The sequence below is a fragment of the Arachis ipaensis genome, chromosome B03 (assembly GCF_000816755.2).
Source record: "Arachis ipaensis cultivar K30076 chromosome B03, Araip1.1, whole genome shotgun sequence".
NCBI lineage: Eukaryota > Viridiplantae > Streptophyta > Magnoliopsida > Fabales > Fabaceae > Arachis > Arachis ipaensis.
Window position 1 is genome coordinate 17,542,113 of NC_029787.2, and position 19,284 is coordinate 17,561,396.

The 19,284-nt window shown below is 35.8% G+C and overlaps 2 protein-coding genes across 2 annotated transcripts; one reads left to right on the forward strand and one right to left on the reverse strand.

Moving 5' to 3' along the window:
• LOC107632696 (protein GLE1-like) lies at positions 14,300–14,969 on the reverse strand. The gene is made up of 2 exons (XM_016336363.2): positions 14,744–14,969; positions 14,300–14,651 (listed from the first exon to the last, which is right to left on the reverse strand). Coding segments are annotated over exons 1-2 (339 nt in total). The 5' UTR covers positions 14,746–14,969; the 3' UTR covers positions 14,300–14,314.
• LOC107629957 (RING-box protein 1a) lies at positions 16,920–19,284 on the forward strand. The gene is made up of 5 exons (XM_016332928.2): positions 16,920–17,185; positions 17,283–17,333; positions 17,411–17,470; positions 18,812–18,883; positions 18,988–19,284. The coding sequence occupies exons 1-5, from the start codon at positions 17,053–17,055 to the stop codon at positions 19,023–19,025; spliced, it is 354 nt and encodes a 117-aa protein (XP_016188414.1). The 5' UTR covers positions 16,920–17,052; the 3' UTR covers positions 19,026–19,284.

Here is a 19,284-nt window from a genome sequence, read left to right on the forward strand (position 1 = left end):
TAACCCAGTCGCCAATGTTTTTCACTTTAATATCACCTGAGACAGAGTTTGACATGAAGATCTAGCAGTGCTTTGAATCATGTCCAACGTGAGCACAATAGATGCAGAAGATCCTAATACGCTCATATCTCAATCCAATTTTCAGCACTTTACCTCATGGAGCAGCCATCCGAATTGAGTCCTTCACCCTTCTATCATTGTTGATCAGAACTCTAGATTTAAGGATTCCGGATTCTTTTTCTCTAATAGAGAAAAAGCCAATATCAATAATATCACCAATTTTCTCACCCAATTTACGATCATCCTCAACAGTCTTGAATTTTTCTGGAAGTCCCCAAAATTGAATCCAAATGGAAAAAGAACTAATTCCCTCATAGTCATGAGAGTCAGCATTTGTCCACCTTTGAACATGCAAAACATAATACTTAAAGAGTCATGGAGATCCCTTCTCAATTCTGAGTACATCAAACTCGTTCTCAAAGAAGAATTTGAATTGGTTTGATCCTAATTCCACTGATTTAATTAAATCCATCCGGCCTCTCCCAAATAGCTTTCAATGCATTGTCAATGGTTCTTATTGAAAAGACCTTATCAGCAAACACACGATCAAATAGATTCTTAGTACATATCTATATTTCCTTAGAGAAGTCTTCTTCTGTCACAAACATCAATTTCTCCTCTTTCTTCTATGCTCCTTTGATTTGGATGTGAAGTTTCTCCTCCTTTTATGTTCATGATACGAATGAGAGTGCGATAATGATAGAATGAAAGAAAGATAAGAAAAATAAAAAGAGTGAAAAAAAGAGAAAAAGTTGTAATATAAAGAATGGGTTCAAATGAAAAAAGAATTAAAAAAATTAAAGTTAAAAAGAAAAAAAAAAGATTTAGAGACACAGCAAAAATTCTAGAAGAATAATTAAAAAATTATATTTCTTGATAGATTAATAAGGATTCTCCCCAACACTTATAGTTCTCGTCAGGGACGGATTTACTCATGTGAGTGTGGGGGCAAGCACCCCCACTATAATTTGAAATTTTATTAAGCAGTATATAATAATAATATTATTTGTCTCCACTAAATTATTAAATTTGACCCCATAATCATTTTTTATTCAACTTTCGACACTTGGTAGCCTATTTGAAAACTTCATATTAGATGTCCATTATAATGATCAATTTTCAAATTTAAATAAGATTAGTGTTCTTTCTTAGAAATCGACTCGAAAGAATATTATCTATCTTATTTATATAAAATAATTAAAATATAAAATATATATTAAAAATAAATTAAATGATATATGTATTTATACACAAATTTATAATAGATAATTTGATAACTAATTTTTTATATAAACATAATATTTTTATTATAAAAATTATTATAATATTATATATATTTTGTCCCCACTATCAAAATTTTCTGGATCCGTCACTGGTTCTGATATGTAGTTATTGGTATATGTTATTTAGTTTTGTTTTTGTTTACATTCATATTATTATATTTTAATAGCCAACCAAATAAGATGATACGTCTACTATAAGAAGGTTGTTTAACGCTGCTAAAATACTTTTGCAATAAACAATAACTAAATTATCTTTTATTAGGTCATATATACTTTGAAGAGATATTCTCCTCTGTATACTTCTTCAATTTCAATAATGCCTTATTGTTGGTAGGATGCACATTGCATTCAACCCTTGATTCGACTACAAACAGTTAGAAATCAATGAAGAAAGGAGCCTCATGCACTTTATTTGCGACAATATTAAATGAATTTGGTGCATCATTGCATGTCATCAACCAGAACATATGGTTAACTTGTATATCAAATATGTTGTATGCACACTAAATATCGACTATTAAATCAACTAATAAATAAATATATAATTTAAATAATTTTTAGCTTATATATTTTANNTTTTTCATATTCCTGAATTTTAATTTGTAGGCATAGACGCATAGTGATCTTGCTTGAGGTATAGTATAATATTAAAAGCTTATCCATAAGATATTAAGATATAAAATTCTTATCCCATATTTAGTTACAACTACTTATTGACTCGAAAATATACCTTCTTTATATTTAAGAATAAATTTTGTCAACACCCACCATATTAAATCGAATAAACTCTAATATTATCTTGAAATTGAAATTAAAAATGGTCTTAATTTAATAAAAAATTATCAAAAGGTGAGAGATAATCTACACTTATATAAAAATATACTGTTACTTTATGTATAACATATAGATAATGGATTATTAATGGATTCGATTTCTCTAAAATTATATTGTCATTTAAAAAAAAAGTATATCATTAATTATTCTTAAATTAAGATAACGAAATTTATAAATAATAAATATTACAAATTTAAATATGATTAAAGCATTACTTTATTATTTTATTAATAATATTGTCACTCTAGAGAATATTTTTTTTTATTATTAATGGTGTGAGTTATTATGGTCTTTTTGGTCTTCATGGTTGCTTTGGTCCCCATGTGCCCCAGCCGGAGGCTTCCAATATCTAAAAGAAGGATGGCATTTTTTTTAAGATAATTTTATTGAATAGGGCTGCACAAATATTGAATTATTGATGGTATAGAACATTACATTATATAAACTAAACTTACAATTCTAGACAAATGAAATCTATATAGCAAATAATAATTCCAAATCTTCTTACTACAATACAACATCACACTACTAATCGTACAAGAAAAACAACCAGCAGAATTCCTATATTTGAATTTGGAGAAAGTCTTATGGTTTCTTTTTTCTGCTGTATAAATGTAAACAGAAACTAAGTGCCTCAAAAAAAAAAGACAAACAAAATTGAGGATGCTAACTGTCTCAAAAGTTAAAATTAAGAGTTAATATTTAATTTGGTCCTTGAATTTACATATGAATTTTAAAATTTGAATTGTCTCTATTTAATTCTCAAACTTTATAAATATGACTCACATTAGTCCTTGAGACAATTTTTGTCACACAAACGTTAATAAAACATTGACATAGACAGTCAGATGCCACGCTGAAACATGTAAAATGATGCAGTTTTGATTTTGGAGCTCAAATAGCTCAAAAACGACGCCATATCACGGAAAAATTTCAATAAACACCACTTACGATGTTGTTTATGGACTATTTAAGTACCAAAACAAAAACACCGTTGTTTTACAGAATTCAGTGTGATATTCGACTGTCTACATTAGCGTTCTGTTAATGTTTATGCGTCAAAAATTGTTTTCGCGACTCACATGAGTTATATTCGTAAAGTTTGGAGATTAAATAGAGGCAATTAAAATTGGAGACATTAAATTAAAGTTTGCTTGCAAATTTAAGGTATAAATTAAATATTATCTCCAAATCTAAAAAGAAGAGACATATACCTTGCTCCTCTTTAAAAATTTAGTTTGTGAAGAGAAAATACTCAGAGTGGTCCTTGAACTTGCACTTGATACTCAAAGTGGTCCTTAACCTTGCACTGGCCTCAATATTATCCCCGAATTTGACACAAGTATTTCACGGCCGTCCCTGGAGCATTTTCCGGGGAATATTCCTTAACGGCGTGCTGACGTGTATGGAGAGGGCCACGTTGGATATGTAACGGTTATTTGATGTGGCAGTTATCTTTATTTAACTCAATTTAGTCCATGAAATCATTTATAACCCTAATCCCCAATTTATCACGAGAAACCAGACTGTTTCCTCTTCTCTGCTCTGCTTCGTCTTCCCCGGCACCGTTGAGCTTGAGTTGAGTGGAGTGGGTCATGATGGGTGGAGGCAGCAACTATGTAAGTAGCTCCAGTAACCGACGTTCAGAGAGAAGCTATGGGAGGAGAACCACCAGACGCAGTCAGGAACGAGTTCCAGATAGGTGTGGGTGTGGTAGCCGACCCGTCCTGAAGTGGTCAGGAACAGAGGCGAATCCAGGGAGAGCATTTTATGGTTGTCCTAACTACAATGTAAGTGATTTTTGTTAATGAATATACCTAGCGTCGTTGCTTATTAAATTTGTAACATTTCTTCTCCATGGGCATGAAATGTGGTTGCAGAGTGTTGGTAAGAGGTGGTGTGGTCTCTTTATGTGGGCTGACAAATTGGCTGATGAAGAAGAAGAAAGTGACAGAGGTAGTTATGGCTTTGAAATGGAGGAGTGGAGAATGAAATTTGCTTGGAAACTTGGAAAGTTGGAGTGTGAAGTTAAGACTCTAAAAGTAGCATTTTGTTTGTTGTTGGTTGTTGTTACAGTAATTGTAATTGTTGTTTTGTGTAGTATGGAAGCAGTGAAGTTCAGTTGAATATTATGTAAAACAAAAGTTGTAATTGCTGTACCTTATGATGAAGAAATGAATTGATTTGTGTAATTCTATTTTAAGTAGCTAAGCAAGTGTAATAGAATTTGAAACATTTAACAATAACATTCCCACATGGTTAATTGTTTTCCAAAGTTGTCTCCAAAGTTGTCTGTGTCAAACTAGACACAAGCAAAAGACAACATAGAGTATTTAACTACCATAATCCAAAGGACATACTGACGATTGGATTTTTGATGGTATAGAATTTCACAAATGAATTCTCGTTGTAAAGTATAGTTTCTAAACCAAGCAATAATCCTTTCATACAAAAAGTTGTTTGTCACTAGTACAAACCCCTAAAATTTATAACCGAAGTATTGGACCTCGGGTCGTTCTCCCTAGGAATTACAATAAAGTGTCTTGTTATTGGTTATGAGTTATTTTGGGGTTTTGGATAAGAAGCATGAAAAGTAAATGGCAATGAAGATAAACTAACAACTATAAAAGGCTCTTGGTAAGGTGTGAGAACTAGAAGTCCTATCCTAGTTATCCTTCTCAATTGTGATGAGAATTGTTCATTGCTACCACTTAGTTAACCCTTACTAATTAAAGGAAAGTCAAGTGGATGAATTGACTTGAGCCACAAGTCCTAGCCAACTCCCAAGGAAAGACTAGCTTTAGTGAACTCCAAACCAATTAGCAATCTCTCCAATTATCAATCAACAAAGGAATTAGATAACTCAAGTGTCACTAATTACTCTACCTAGGCCAAGAGGAACAAAATCTACACTAAAACTAAAAGAGACATTTCAACAAACACATAGAGTGCAATAGAAGTAAACATTATTAGTTGCAAGAATTAAAGGAATCTACAACTACAAAGGCAAGAGATCAACAATAGAAAAGCAAAGAAGAACAATTGTTATGAATTACCTCTTATTGAATTGAAAGAAAATGGAAGGAACAATAGTAGATCTACAACAAAATATAAGAACAACATAAAGGAAATTACAACTAAAGAATGGAAGAAGAATCAATGTAACTACAAGGAATTGAGATGGAGAAGTTGAAGAACATGAATCTAAATCCAGATCTAAGAATTAAACCTAATCCTAATCCTAATTCTAGAGAGAAGTGAGAGCTTCTCTCTCTAAAACTCTAAACTAAAAGTGATTAGTGGTTGGGAGTGATGATGATTAGTCAAATAATGATGATGCCTTCCCCTTAATCCTTCATCCTTTTATTCCTTTCCCTTAGCAATTTGGCGCCAAAAATGGGTTCAGAAACCCCCTCAAATCGCCAGGCACGTGTTGCATTAGTGAGGTCATGTGCCCTCATCGACGCGTGCGCGCACGGTACGCGTGCGCGTCCCTGGCTAATTCTGCGATGTGCGCGCGAGCGCCTTGTGCGCGTGCGCGTGCATGGCTGACTTTGCTTCTTTGACTTTTTATGCTTCTCTCCACTTGTATGCTTCCTTCCTTGCTTCCTTTGATCCATGCCTAGCCTATTTCAATCCTGGAATTACTAGCAAACACATCAAGGCATCTTATGGAATTAAAGAAGAACTAGAATTCATCAAAATAAGGCTTAAAAAGCATGTTTTTACACTTAAGCACAAATATGGGAGAGATAACAAAATCATGCTAATTCCTAGACTAAATGTGACAAAAGATTATCAAAATACTCTAAATTCAATGCAAAACAAACCGTCAAATTGGGGTTTGTCACATACACGATCAAAAGACAACATAGAGTATTTAGCTACCATGGAAATCAGAAACCATAAAGTTCAATGTTTAAAAGCAAAATATCTTAACAAAAAATTAGCAAAGTGTTCATTTGTTGAATTTTCTTGGTGGTTTGAACCTCGGAGTTGGAACAAAACGCATGGCGTTACGCAACCTTGAAGCTGTAGCTGCTGATGCACCAACCATTGGATCGATAGAAGCACTTGTCGGAGGTGGAGTATTTGAAATTGGAACAGTGGCTGGTGGAGGAGCATTTGAAACAGTTGGAGGAGGAGCACGGGTTGCTGCTGGAGGAATCGAAGCTGTTGCAGGTGGTGGGGGTTGTCTTCTTTTTTGAGGGAGCTTTGGTGGCCTTGCTTGGGGCTGATTTACCTTGTGGGCTTCTTCATTTTCATTTTCATTTTCTGACACCATTGGTTGACTCATGCCAACCTCAATCTCAGTAACATTTCCCTCATCTGGGACTTCAGGTGCAGCAGGGAGAGGTTGTTGATTATTTCCTATGTTAGCTTCAGTAGTAGCAGCAGCTGCAGCAGCTGCCACAGCTGCAGCTTCGTCGTCAGCCTTCTTCTTAGCACAATTTCTCTTGTCGTGACCCTTGCCACCACAATGACGGCATGAACCCTCTTTATATACCCTCTTCATCTTGGTGATCTTCTGCTTCTTGTCTCCAACCGGGCCTTCATCAACTCCCTTTCTTCTTTTCTTCTTGGGTGCTCCTGGCATCTTCCTAAATTTTGGTGGTTGTGGTCTATTCTGAAGAGACTTCTCCCATAGTTTCTGGCCAGGAATAGGATTGATATGGAATGCATAGGTGTCATTGTATGCATCCATTGTCAACCATCTATGACAGAAGTCTTCGAGCTGCCTGCCTGCCCTAGCCATTGCAGCACAAGCATGGACACAGGGCATCCCTGTTTCAAATCAATTATATGCATCCAAGTTACTAAGTAATCAACTCCAATTCCAGTATACAATCCACAATAAATTAAGAAAAACAATTACAATATCAGAATAATTATTGGAAGGGTAATGACAATTAAAGTAATACCACTCAGTTGCCAAAGTCCACACGTGCATATTGCCTTTCCCAAGTCCACTACCATGTTTGTCGGCCACCCGTGTACCTCGAATTGTTCATAGTCCGCATCTCCGGACCACATTGGCAGCCAATTCTTTGAAGCATTCCTGATCTTTTCCAAGCGGCTACGTTGAACAGGGGGTAGTAACCCAACATGGTTCTTGAATTTCATTTTGTTTCGGGCTATTGTCCTCATGATATACATTCTAACTTCCTCGAGTAGTGTGATAATTGGTTTAGCCCTTGCTTCCTTGATTCTTGCATTGAATACTTCGCAAGCATTGTTACATATGTTGTCGCATTTTGGTTGGGTAGGGAAGAAGGCCCGACTCCATGCATCTCTTCGCCATTTGGCAAGGTACTCCCAGGCTTCCTTCTTAGCTCTGAATTTTCATCATCCCCTCAACGAATCCCTCTTGAGTGGTAGATCTTGCACACTCCCACAGTAATCCTCTGAGTTCGTTGTCTTTCCACTGCTTATTGAAGTTTCTCCACAGGTGCCAAACACAAAATCTGTGGTGGACACCAGGGAAGACCTCCTGGACAGCTGTGATTAGTCCCTGCAGGAAACCACCACAGAAATTATTAACTTATAATATCGAGACCCAATTTGGTCCCTCAACTTATATAAGTGACATAAACTTAGTCCCTACACATACATAAGTGACAGTAAACTAGTCCCGGCTATATAGTAAGTTATACTACTATCTCATTATATTAATACAAGCATATTGAAACAGAATCATGAAAGCAAAACATGACAGCAACAATGTCTGAAAGAAACCAGTGTTATTGGAATCAGAATCATGAAAGCAATAACTAGTAAATATCAAATTCGTCGTTACCTTTTGCATATCCGAAATGAAACAGCATCCATTTTGGGTGTAGCTCCCTAGATCATCATGCAGCAGTTCAAGGAACCACCTCCAGTTATCTGTGTTCTCCACTGGTACAATGGCATATGCAATTACGTAAATATGATTATTGGCGTCTTGTCCAATGGCTGCCAATATTTGTTCACCGAATCTGGTTTTCAGGAATGCTCCGTCAAGCCCAATTAGAGGTCTGCATCCTGCCTTAAACCCCTTCATGCATCCATCGAGACAAATGTACATCTTGTCAAAAGTGGGCTCTTCTGAGTGGTTTGGATGAGGAATTGTGGCGATGCGCACAGTAGAACCAGGGTTGCACTTAAGGAGAGTCTCACCATAATCTCTCACCATCCCATACTGTGCAGCAGCATCACCATACACAATGTGCCTTGCATCTCCGAGTGCTCTTGTCAGGGAAGATTTGTTCAACTCCAAGTCATATTTACTTTTAAAGTAAGTTAAAGCTTCAGAGTGCTTCAGATTCGGAAATTTCCTAAGCTTCTTGACCAACTTGCTAGCTAACCACCCTCTGTTAGCTAATCTATTTTTTATCTCCCTTGGGCAAGTATGATCATCATTGAAGGTTTTAACTTGCCAGCAAACACTCTCACTATCCATAGAGGCATAGATAACCCATGGACAGTCCTCAACCTTACATGAAGCCCTACATCGTACTTTATCATTTTTCTTGAATCTAACTCTCCTACCTTCCTGGATGCAATACTCCCTCACAGCCTCCTTAAAATCAATCTTCGTGTTGAATTTCATCCCAACCTCTAATCGGATTTCCCCAAACCTTGTTCCTTCTCTGAAAACAGGAAATGCGTCGTCATTCTGAACTTCATCAAATTCATCCTCTGAGTTGGGGGGTGTCCTCATTTCTTCGGAATGCCAAGAATCTGCCCCGTCTGACTCATCATGATATTCATCATGAGCATCATAAGCCCCAATATCAGGACTCTGGCCTCCCGGTTGTCCAAAAAAGAACTCATCATCTTCACCGGAATCATCCTCAGGTACTAATCCATCATCAGGTTCTAGTATCTCCTTCCACAAATTACTCTCCTTAACTTTTTTAGGGTGCTTCCTGTTTACCTCTTTCCTTTTACCTTGCAGTATTGTATTGGTGACCTCTTCATCACTCGAACTTTCTTCAGCTCCGGGCTTGTAAGCACTATCCTCCGCACTTTCATAACTGTCCGAACAGTCTGATTCTGATAACACAACCGTATCACCCAGCTTTCCCTTACCCTTGGTTGTTTGCCTCCCCACATGACCTTTGGCTAGACCCCTGGTTATATATCTCCTATTCAGTGTTGTTCTTTCTTTGCCTTTCTTTCCAGTTTCTTTCAAAGCAGCTTGTTTCTTCTCTGTCCCATTCTTTGAGGGCACTTTTGGTTGGAAAATCTTACCCTGTTTTGGCTTAGGCACCACTGTTGGAGTACTTTTGGGAATTGGTGTTGATTTTGTGGTTGCAGCTTGTTCTTGAGTATGACCCATGTTTTGGTTGGGTGGTGCAGGGGGGGTAGCAGCCATAGAAATTGGGGTCGGAATGGTGGATTTGAGGGTTGGAGTTGATTTGGTGGTTGCAGCTGGTACTTCAGTATGGTCCATGGGTGGGGCAGGGGTAGTTTTCGTAGAGGTTGCCTCCTGGGTGGGTTTGCTAGTACTCGGACGGTTGATACATGGGGTTGGAACTGGGTATGGAGGAATGGCCTTGGAGCTTGCTCCTGTTCTCAGCAAAACTGGTTGGGTAGGGAGTTCAACCACCACCTCCTCCTTGTCCTTTCTGAATGGTGGTTCTTCCAAATACATTGGAAGAGATACCCCATGTTCGTAGTACACATGCACCTCTCCATTGTTGTTTTCAGCAAGAAAGCACATCTCTAGCAGCTCAGCATCAGAATTAAGTTCCCTTAGGCCAGTCTCTAAGGGTCTCTTTGGAACCAGCCACCAACAATGTTCTGCCTTATCATACCCAAGTTCTTTGTAGTAATTCTTGATGAAAAAGACATCTAGCCTATCAGGATCAACCTTCGAAATCTCTGAAATATGGTCCCTGGTGTATGACACAACACCCTCTTCACTCCTCACAAAGGATCCCCCATGGTGACACACAATAGTTATGAGACCCATATGAAAAAAAAATAACAACTGATCATCAAGATAACTATCACCCAGAAAAGCACAATAACACAAGTCCCTAACCCTCCATGAACACAAATAAACAGCATACATAAACAACCTGCATTCTTCTATTTTCAGCACATTACAACCATAGATACCATCAATGAAGCAAAAAACAATAACAAAAAAATGCAAAATCAACGTACGCAGAAAACCCTAACAAAAATTTTTAGAAAAACCATATAACAAAAGGCAGAGCGAATGAATGTATAACAACTTAACAATGTACAAAAAGTCATGATCAACAAAAACAGAGCAGTAGATGGTAGCTATTATGTTTATCCTTTCTATTTTGCTTACCTCTAACAATCAAAGTGCTTCCCGTCAGACCGCTACGTGTGCAACAGAGACGGGATAATCACAATATGCTTGATTTTGTTGAGAGACAAGGCCAGTGAAAATCCCTCTCAAACTGGCGCCATTGAAGAAAATAAGGAGAAGATGAAGAGACTGTGTTGGCTTGAGAGAGAAGTATGCCCTGCATGTTACATCCCTTCTCCAAACACTAACCGACGACGTTTCAATGCAATTTGGGCGCCAAATTACAAAACGACGTCGTTTTGGAAGTCCAGCATGGCTTCCAGCGTGGCATCCGTAAGTCCAAGTCATCTTTCCGTCACTGGAAAATGCTCCAGGGACGGCCGTGAAACACTTGTGTCAAATTCGGGGATAATATTGAGGCCAGTGCAAGGTTAAGGACCACTTTGAGTATCGAGTGCAAGTTCAGGGACCACTCTGAGTATTTTCTCGTTTGTGAAAAGCAAAAGTCCTCAGTAAAGCAGAAAAGTTGGTGCTCATCAAGTCAGTTATTAATAGTCTACCTATCTGCTATTTAAGTTTGTATAAGATGTCAGTTGCGGTGGCGAAAAAAATAATCTCATTGCAAAGGAGGTTCTTTTGGAGAAGAACGATGGACGACCTAGGTTGGCTCTTGTAAAGTGGGAGTTGGTTCAGGCACCGAAAAAGTTAGGAGGTTTGGGTGTGGGAGATGTGATGGTTTGTAATACCGTCTTATTATTTAAATGTTGATGGAGGTTTTTAAAAAAAAATTGTCCGCTATGGAAGAAGATTGTATGCTCATGGAATAATCTAAATCTTGGATAGTTATTGTCAACTCAAGCATTACCAGTAAAAAGGAACCTATAAAAAGATATATGTCAACTGCAAATAAAAGAGCAACATGTCAGAGAAAAGATAATTGACAGACTTGCTATGAGAGTAGAGGATGGTAGATTAACCAGATTTTAGGAGGATACATGGTTACAAGAAGAAAATCTGAAAGACTCCTTTTCGAGACTCTTCTTGATTTCAAATAATAAAGGATCTATAATTAGAGATTGTGAATTTTGGGATGGGATAGAGTGGGTTTGGAACTTCCAATGAAGGAAGGAACTCCGCCAATGAGAGACAGAAAATTTGAATCAATTGCTTGATATCTTGCAAGCTGTGAGATTGATAGTAAGGGTACAAGATAGAGTGGTATGAAAATTTGACAAGAAAGACATTTATACTACTAACTCATTTGTGCAAGTATTACAGGAAGAGACCTTGACATATCATAATATTAGATACAAATTCACAAGTGGAATCTGAAAATGACTAGTTCCCCCTCGAGTTGAGTTGTTTACTTAGTTTGTGCTAGTAGGCCGAGTTAATACAAAGGATCGACTAAGTAGATTGGGTATCGTTGAACAGAGTGATAATATTTTTGTTATGTGTAATAAGGAAGTTGAATCTGTGTAATATTTGTTTGTTACTTGTGAGTATACTTGGCTGGTGTAGTGCACATGTATTACTGATGTGGAACGTGTTTGGAGCATCCCATGTACAATAGAAGAACATTTTAAAAGTTAGAGGATATTGCCTTTGAAAAAAGACTTCCGCAAAAAATGGTTTGTTGGCTTCTCCTCAGTTATATGGAATATCTAGATATGTAGAAATAAAGTCATCTTTCAAAACAAGGCAATGGATGTGGTAGATTGTGTTGTTAGGTCGTTTTATTGTTATAAAGAATGGTGTGATAGCTAATTCATATTGTTGATGGCTATATCAAATATGACATAAAAGTTGCTTTGATTTTTTTTTTTTTTTTGACAGGAAGTCCAGCATGGCTTCCAGCGTGGCATCCGTAAGTCCAAGTCATCTTTCCGTCACTGGAAAATGCTCCAGGGACGGCCGTGAAACACTTGTGTCAAATTCGGGGATAATATTGAGGCCAGTGCAAGGTTAAGGACCACTTTGAGTATCGAGTGCAAGTTCAGGGACCACTCTGAGTATTTTCTCGTTTGTGAAAAGCAAAAGTCCTCAGTAAAGCAGAAAAGTTGGTGCTCATCAAGTCAGTTATTAATAGTCTACCTATCTGCTATTTAAGTTTGTATAAGATGTCAGTTGCGGTGGCGAAAAAAATAATCTCATTGCAAAGGAGGTTCTTTTGGAGAAGAACGATGGACGACCTAGGTTGGCTCTTGTAAAGTGGGAGTTGGTTCAGGCACCGAAAAAGTTAGGAGGTTTGGGTGTGGGAGATGTGATGGTTTGTAATACCGTCTTATTATTTAAATGTTGATGGAGGTTTTTAAAAAAAAATTGTCCGCTATGGAAGAAGATTGTATGCTCATGGAATAATCTAAATCTTGGATAGTTATTGTCAACTCAAGCATTACCAGTAAAAAGGAACCTATAAAAAGATATATGTCAACTGCAAATAAAAGAGCAACATGTCAGAGAAAAGATAATTGACAGACTTGCTATGAGAGTAGAGGATGGTAGATTAACCAGATTTTAGGAGGATACATGGTTACAAGAAGAAAATCTGAAAGACTCCTTTTCGAGACTCTTCTTGATTTCAAATAATAAAGGATCTATAATTAGAGATTGTGAATTTTGGGATGGGATAGAGTGGGTTTGGAACTTCCAATGAAGGAAGGAACTCCGCCAATGAGAGACAGAAAATTTGAATCAATTGCTTGATATCTTGCAAGCTGTGAGATTGATAGTAAGGGTACAAGATAGAGTGGTATGAAAATTTGACAAGAAAGACATTTATACTACTAACTCATTTGTGCAAGTATTACAGGAAGAGACCTTGACATATCATAATATTAGATACAAATTCACAAGTGGAATCTGAAAATGACTAGTTCCCCCTCGAGTTGAGTTGTTTACTTAGTTTGTGCTAGTAGGCCGAGTTAATACAAAGGATCGACTAAGTAGATTGGGTATCGTTGAACAGAGTGATAATATTTTTGTTATGTGTAATAAGGAAGTTGAATCTGTGTAATATTTGTTTGTTACTTGTGAGTATACTTGGCTGGTGTAGTGCACATGTATTACTGATGTGGAACGTGTTTGGAGCATCCCATGTACAATAGAAGAACATTTTAAAAGTTAGAGGATATTGCCTTTGAAAAAAGACTTCCGCAAAAAATGGTTTGTTGGCTTCTCCTCAGTTATATGGAATATCTAGATATGTAGAAATAAAGTCATCTTTCAAAACTGGATGTGGGATGTGGTAGATTGTGTTGTTAGGTCGTTTTATTGTTATAAAGAATGGTGTGATAGCTAATTCATATTGTTGATGGCTATATGACATAAAACATAAAAGTTGCTTTGATTTTTTTTTTTTTTTTTTACAATTTTATGCTCTTTCAAGCTGAGTACTTTCGTCATTTGCTTAAGCATCTCGCCTAGCACCTAGATGGATCAATTTTGTTTTATCATTTGGCAAGCAATTTTTTTTTTTTTTTTTTGGTAAAAGATGATATTGTTGTTAAAGTAACTGGTATTCCCTAATATCAGACCCACGGACCATGTGAGCCCAACCCATTTAATCACCATATGTAACGAAAACCAAAGGTCTAAAAAAGAGCCTACCAAAAACAATGCTCCAGAAAAGAAAGACATGCGAATTCGTAAATAGATTAAATGGGTCACCAAAGAAACATTTAATTTTATGTACTCTCAAATATTATAATTAACTTTACAGAGTTGCAACATAACCAAATAATTTTAATAACTAAATTTAATTAAGTTAATTTAATAAGTTATTGACACAATAAAATAATCCACTAAGAGAAAGCGAAGTTAAAGATCCACAAAACGTTCACATAGCGTTGGGTATTCAAATTGACTAGGGTTCAAGAAGAAAGAGGCACCTCAGATAAAGTTCATCGCAATTGAATCGTTTGACAGGTACCAAAGCTTTGTTATCCCCATCATCGTCGCTCTCTGTGTCATCCAAATCAAATTCTTGAGCACGCAACACGAAAGGTTTACCTCTCTCACCTCCTCTCTTCCAAGTAGGCATTGTTTTCTGGAACTGCGAGGAAGTAACCGAAGTAGTGGCGAGCTTCGCCTCCAAGGTATTGAGCTCCGAAACGAGAGCGTCGAAGCTCCAATCGGGTTCAGGATCAACAGAAACGCCATCTATACGCGGCGAAGAATGAAAGACTAACTTCACCGCTCCCCTGAAAAGATTGCGTATCAGCGGTGATGAAATTCGTGGCTCTAGAGAAACCCTAACGGAATTTGAAGCGCATTATTGACATCAAAGACTTACATTGTTAAGCGAGCGACGAAAGAACAAGAGTGAACAGGGATCAAGAGCTGGTTGTTTTCTTTTGTGAACACAATCTATGATATCACCATCTGCACTCTGAAAATAATAATAATAACAACATCCAATAGCAACTATGGTGAGGACAGGGGGCTTGTTGATCTTGTCCAAGTGCCTTTGAATCCTTTCTAGTCTTCAAAGAATAATCAATTTTGGATTAAAGAATAATCCTAGTACGCTACCTGTGACAACAAATATAAAGAGTTATTTTTTTTGAAAGATCAAGTGAAAAAATAAAAAGTAATTTTATCTTTGAATATCTCATATAAAAAAATCTTTTTATTTATTAATTATGGATTTATTTGGGTGAGTTTTTAAGAAAATATCTTTTTTTGAGTTATATTTTTTTAAATGATTTTATGTAAAAGTAAAAGTAATTTTATGTTTGGATATCTCATGTAAAAATATCTTTTTATTTATTAATTATGTTTAGGTATAACAATATAAAGGTACTTTTGTTTATTTATTATATGAAAAATATCTTTTTTTAAGGAAAAAAGATCTTTTCAAAAAAGATGTAAATGACAGCTTCTCAAAAAGAGATATTTTTCTGATTTTTCTAGTACATTTACTTTTACTACTAGAAATTTACCAAATACACTAAAAAAATCTATTTTTATTAAAAAATATCTTTTTTTATTAAGATAATGGTGCCCAAACAAGCACTATAAAGTATTTTTTTGTTTATTTATTACATGAAAAACATCATTTTTTAAAAGAAAAAGATCTTTTAAAAAAAATATAAATTACACCTTCTCAAAAAAGATATTTTTTTTATTTTTCTAGTGCTTTTATTCTTACTACTAAAAATTTGTCAAACAAGCTAAAAAATAAAATAAAAAAAATCTTTTTCTATTAAAAAAATCTTTTTCCATTAAAAAAATATTTTTTTATCAAGATAATGACACCCAAATAAGCACTAACATAGCAATAAAGAATCATGATTCAGGCATTACTCACCAAAAAAATGTATATTTGCTTTGAAGTAGACATAATGAATCTATGTAAGTCGAAATAAAAGACGGAAAAAGAGAGGTCTATACACAAAAGGATGGAAGAAGAGAGATCTATAACACTGAAACGTTATTCCAACAGGGGGAGGAAAAAATAAATAGAAAGTAGGAACAGACGAATAGAAACGAACCAGAGAGAAAGACGATGGAACCGGTGACAAGGAGTGGCGTCTGGCAGCGCTGGCAAGTAGCAGCTTCAGTTCATATTCGACAAAACGGCAGAGAGAACGCAAGAAAGATCACCAGAGAGGGAGAGAGCGAAGAGAGTTTTGGAACCGTTAGAGAGAAAGAAGTTGTTTTCTGAAGAAAGGAGGCTAAACAACGGAGGACGATGTATAGATTTTTCTAAATTACCAAAATAACCCTTAAATTTAACAAAATTTTCCAAATACTTGCTATTTCCACCATTTCTATTGCACCCGGCGGCCCGCCATGACGCCCCTGCGGTAAAAAACTCCTTGCGCCGAGCACTGTATGGCAGCAGGTATGAATTCTGCCGCCAAAACCGCAATTCTAAAACAGAGGTAAATACAATATAATTGTTTACTGGGTAAATCTGGAACATTTAAGTGCTTCACGAAAAGCCAACGTTAAATATGAAGCCAAAGTATGCAAAGTCATTTACCTTTGTACCCGAAATTCAAATTCAAGAAAATATTACATATACTAAAATAGAGGATTTTGAATTCCGACTTCAATTCGAAAATTAGTTTTCGATGAAGTAAACTTTATGCATATAATTTTTTTATTGTAATCAATTTTGAAAAAAGAATGAGAGAATTTAAGAGAGAGTTAGGGCTTGTTTGGGTGTCATTTTTGAAAAAGATCTTTTATAAAAATAAAAGTGATTTTATGTTTAGATATCTCATGTAAAAAGATATTTTTATCTATCAAATTATATTTTAATAAATAAGATAAAAATATTTTTTTATTTATTTATTATGTAAAATCTAAAAAAAAAAAATTTTAAAAATATAAATTATAATTTTTAAAAAAATATATTTTTTAATATTTTTATTTTTATTATTAAAATTTACCAAATATATTAAAAAATAAAAAAAAAATCATTTTTCATCGATTTAATAACTACTAAACAAGCATTTAAAAGATAAACATACGATTACATACGGAGCCTTGCACCGTAGTCCGGTTCTGTCGCAAAAAAGTTCGAGAATCAACTCAAATAGAAACTCATCCCGGTCACAGCGCAGTCCAGAATTCAGAGAAAGAAAGAGATTAATGGCGACACTTGATTCCGATGTTCCTATGGTTCCCGCCGGCGAGCCCTCCAGCAGCGCCGCCGGCCCTTCCACCAAGAAGCCCAAACGCTTCGAGATCAAGAAGTGGAACGCCGTTGCTCTATGGGCTTGGGGTTTGTTTTCCTTAAACCCTAACTTTTCCCTTTTTTTAGTACGATTATCTCGCACTTTGAAATTATCAATATCAAGCGCTTCTGTTATTGGTTGCAGATATTGTTGTGGATAACTGTGCCATCTGCAGGAACCACATCATGGATCTCTGTAAGTTTCTTCTTTCACTTCAACTACTTCGATTTATGATCTTTCACTTTTAAAATATTTTTGTTTGGTGGTTTTAGGTATCGAGTGCCAAGCTAATCAAGCTAGTGCAACTAGCGAGGAATGCACTGTGGCTTGGGGTAATGTTTCCGTACCATACTCTCATCTTGTTCTTCCTGTTTTAAACATTAATTGCTGATTCAGTGTGAAATAATGTTTTCTCCGCTCATCTTAGGGTTTATGTTAGATCAGATTGAGTGAATCTTATCATACAAATAAGCTATACTGTTAAAGCAAGTAGTGTTCAGTTAGTTTGGTTAGTTTTGTAAGTTTATACCTAAGCTGATACAGTGATGTGTCATGAATATTCCTCAAATCGAATTAACTGAAGTAGTTTTCGGAATTGAAATGCCAAGGAAAAAGAAACAGCTTTTGATTTTCGATACAGTGATGTGTCATGAATATTCCTCAAATCTAATTCTGGTGTTTTCGTTTAATTCCAAAGGTGTGGATTGTGATGGCCACTTAGGCTGGGATGTAAGCTTAACTGAGTTGGTCTTCAAAATACTTGATCTTCCTCTATTTTATCTATTTGACTGAAGTAATTCATCTTTTGGTGCATCGATATTGAGTGCATATACATTCAAAGATTTCATTTAAGAGAAATAAACTTGTATCTCTTTATAGGAAGTTAGGAACTGATATTATCAGTGACATCCCTAAAGTTGAACAATAAACATATTGGCATGTTTCATGGAAAGTACGTTGCATTTTTCTGACCTTCCAACCGATGGCAATAGTAACAATTGTTACTGAGGCATCATAGTTGTATGTTGTTTTTTTTTTTTATCAAGGTATGCAATGCATACTTGACTATAATAGTGTCCATATCCTCTATCATTCTACTGGTATGAGATAACGGCTTTGAATGGTTGATAATTTATCATTCATCCTTTTCCTAAAAATAAAAGGAAAGTCATCATTCATCTTTAAAGTTTGAACCAAAATATCAAATTTTCTATTTCAAATGCATTTTGAAGTTAGTTGCATGTCCTTGATAGCCATGGCTTGGAGCCTTAGACTATGAGAAATTGAGAATTGACTGTTATGATTGCCTTTCTAATTTCTATGCTTGCCCATTGCTTTCTTTACTTTCTACATGTTGTTGTGCAGATGCACGAGTTATTTTTTAACAGATTTTTGCTTTTAAAATATTTCTCTTCAGAGGTATAATCTCGCAGTTTGCTAACTGTGGATGTACTTTTTGGCTATGCAATTTGATTGGATATACCTCTGCAAAAATATTATGCCTTAAGAGTTTTTTCTCCCATCTTTTGGGTCGAACAATCAGGGTTTTATAGAATTATTGATGGGCCATTCTGTTATCATGTTTGTCTCTCTAGTCTGTTACTGTTCTGCTTAGCATATGAAGAGTTACTCATAATGTTGCGTGCTCTGGCTTTAACTCTCACTTTATACAGGGGTTTGTAACCATGCTTTTCACTTCCATTGCATTAGTCGTTGGCTCAAGACCCGTCAAGTATGTCCTCTAGGTATGTGGGCCTAATTATTTTTACCCTATATGTTTGTGCTGCTATGGAACTCAAAAACTGCACCTCTTGCTGAATGCTGACCTTATCTTTCTGTTCTGGTACAGATAACAGTGAGTGGGAATTTCAGAAATATGGTCACTAGAAGCCTTGTCATGGTTGAGTTCCATGGACATATGTGGACCATCTATCCTTAAGTTTTTGAATATTTACATCTCCTGTTTGCTATTTTATTTTGCTTGTTCACTTGATATATTATCTCAAGAAAGCCATTTGTCTAATGGAATTTGGTCTACTTGGACGGATAAGCATGTAAAGCTGATTAATGTGAGTAATGCTATAGTGCATTATACCTTTCAATGAAGAGGGAAGATTGCTTCTTTTATAATAGACAAAGTTGCCAA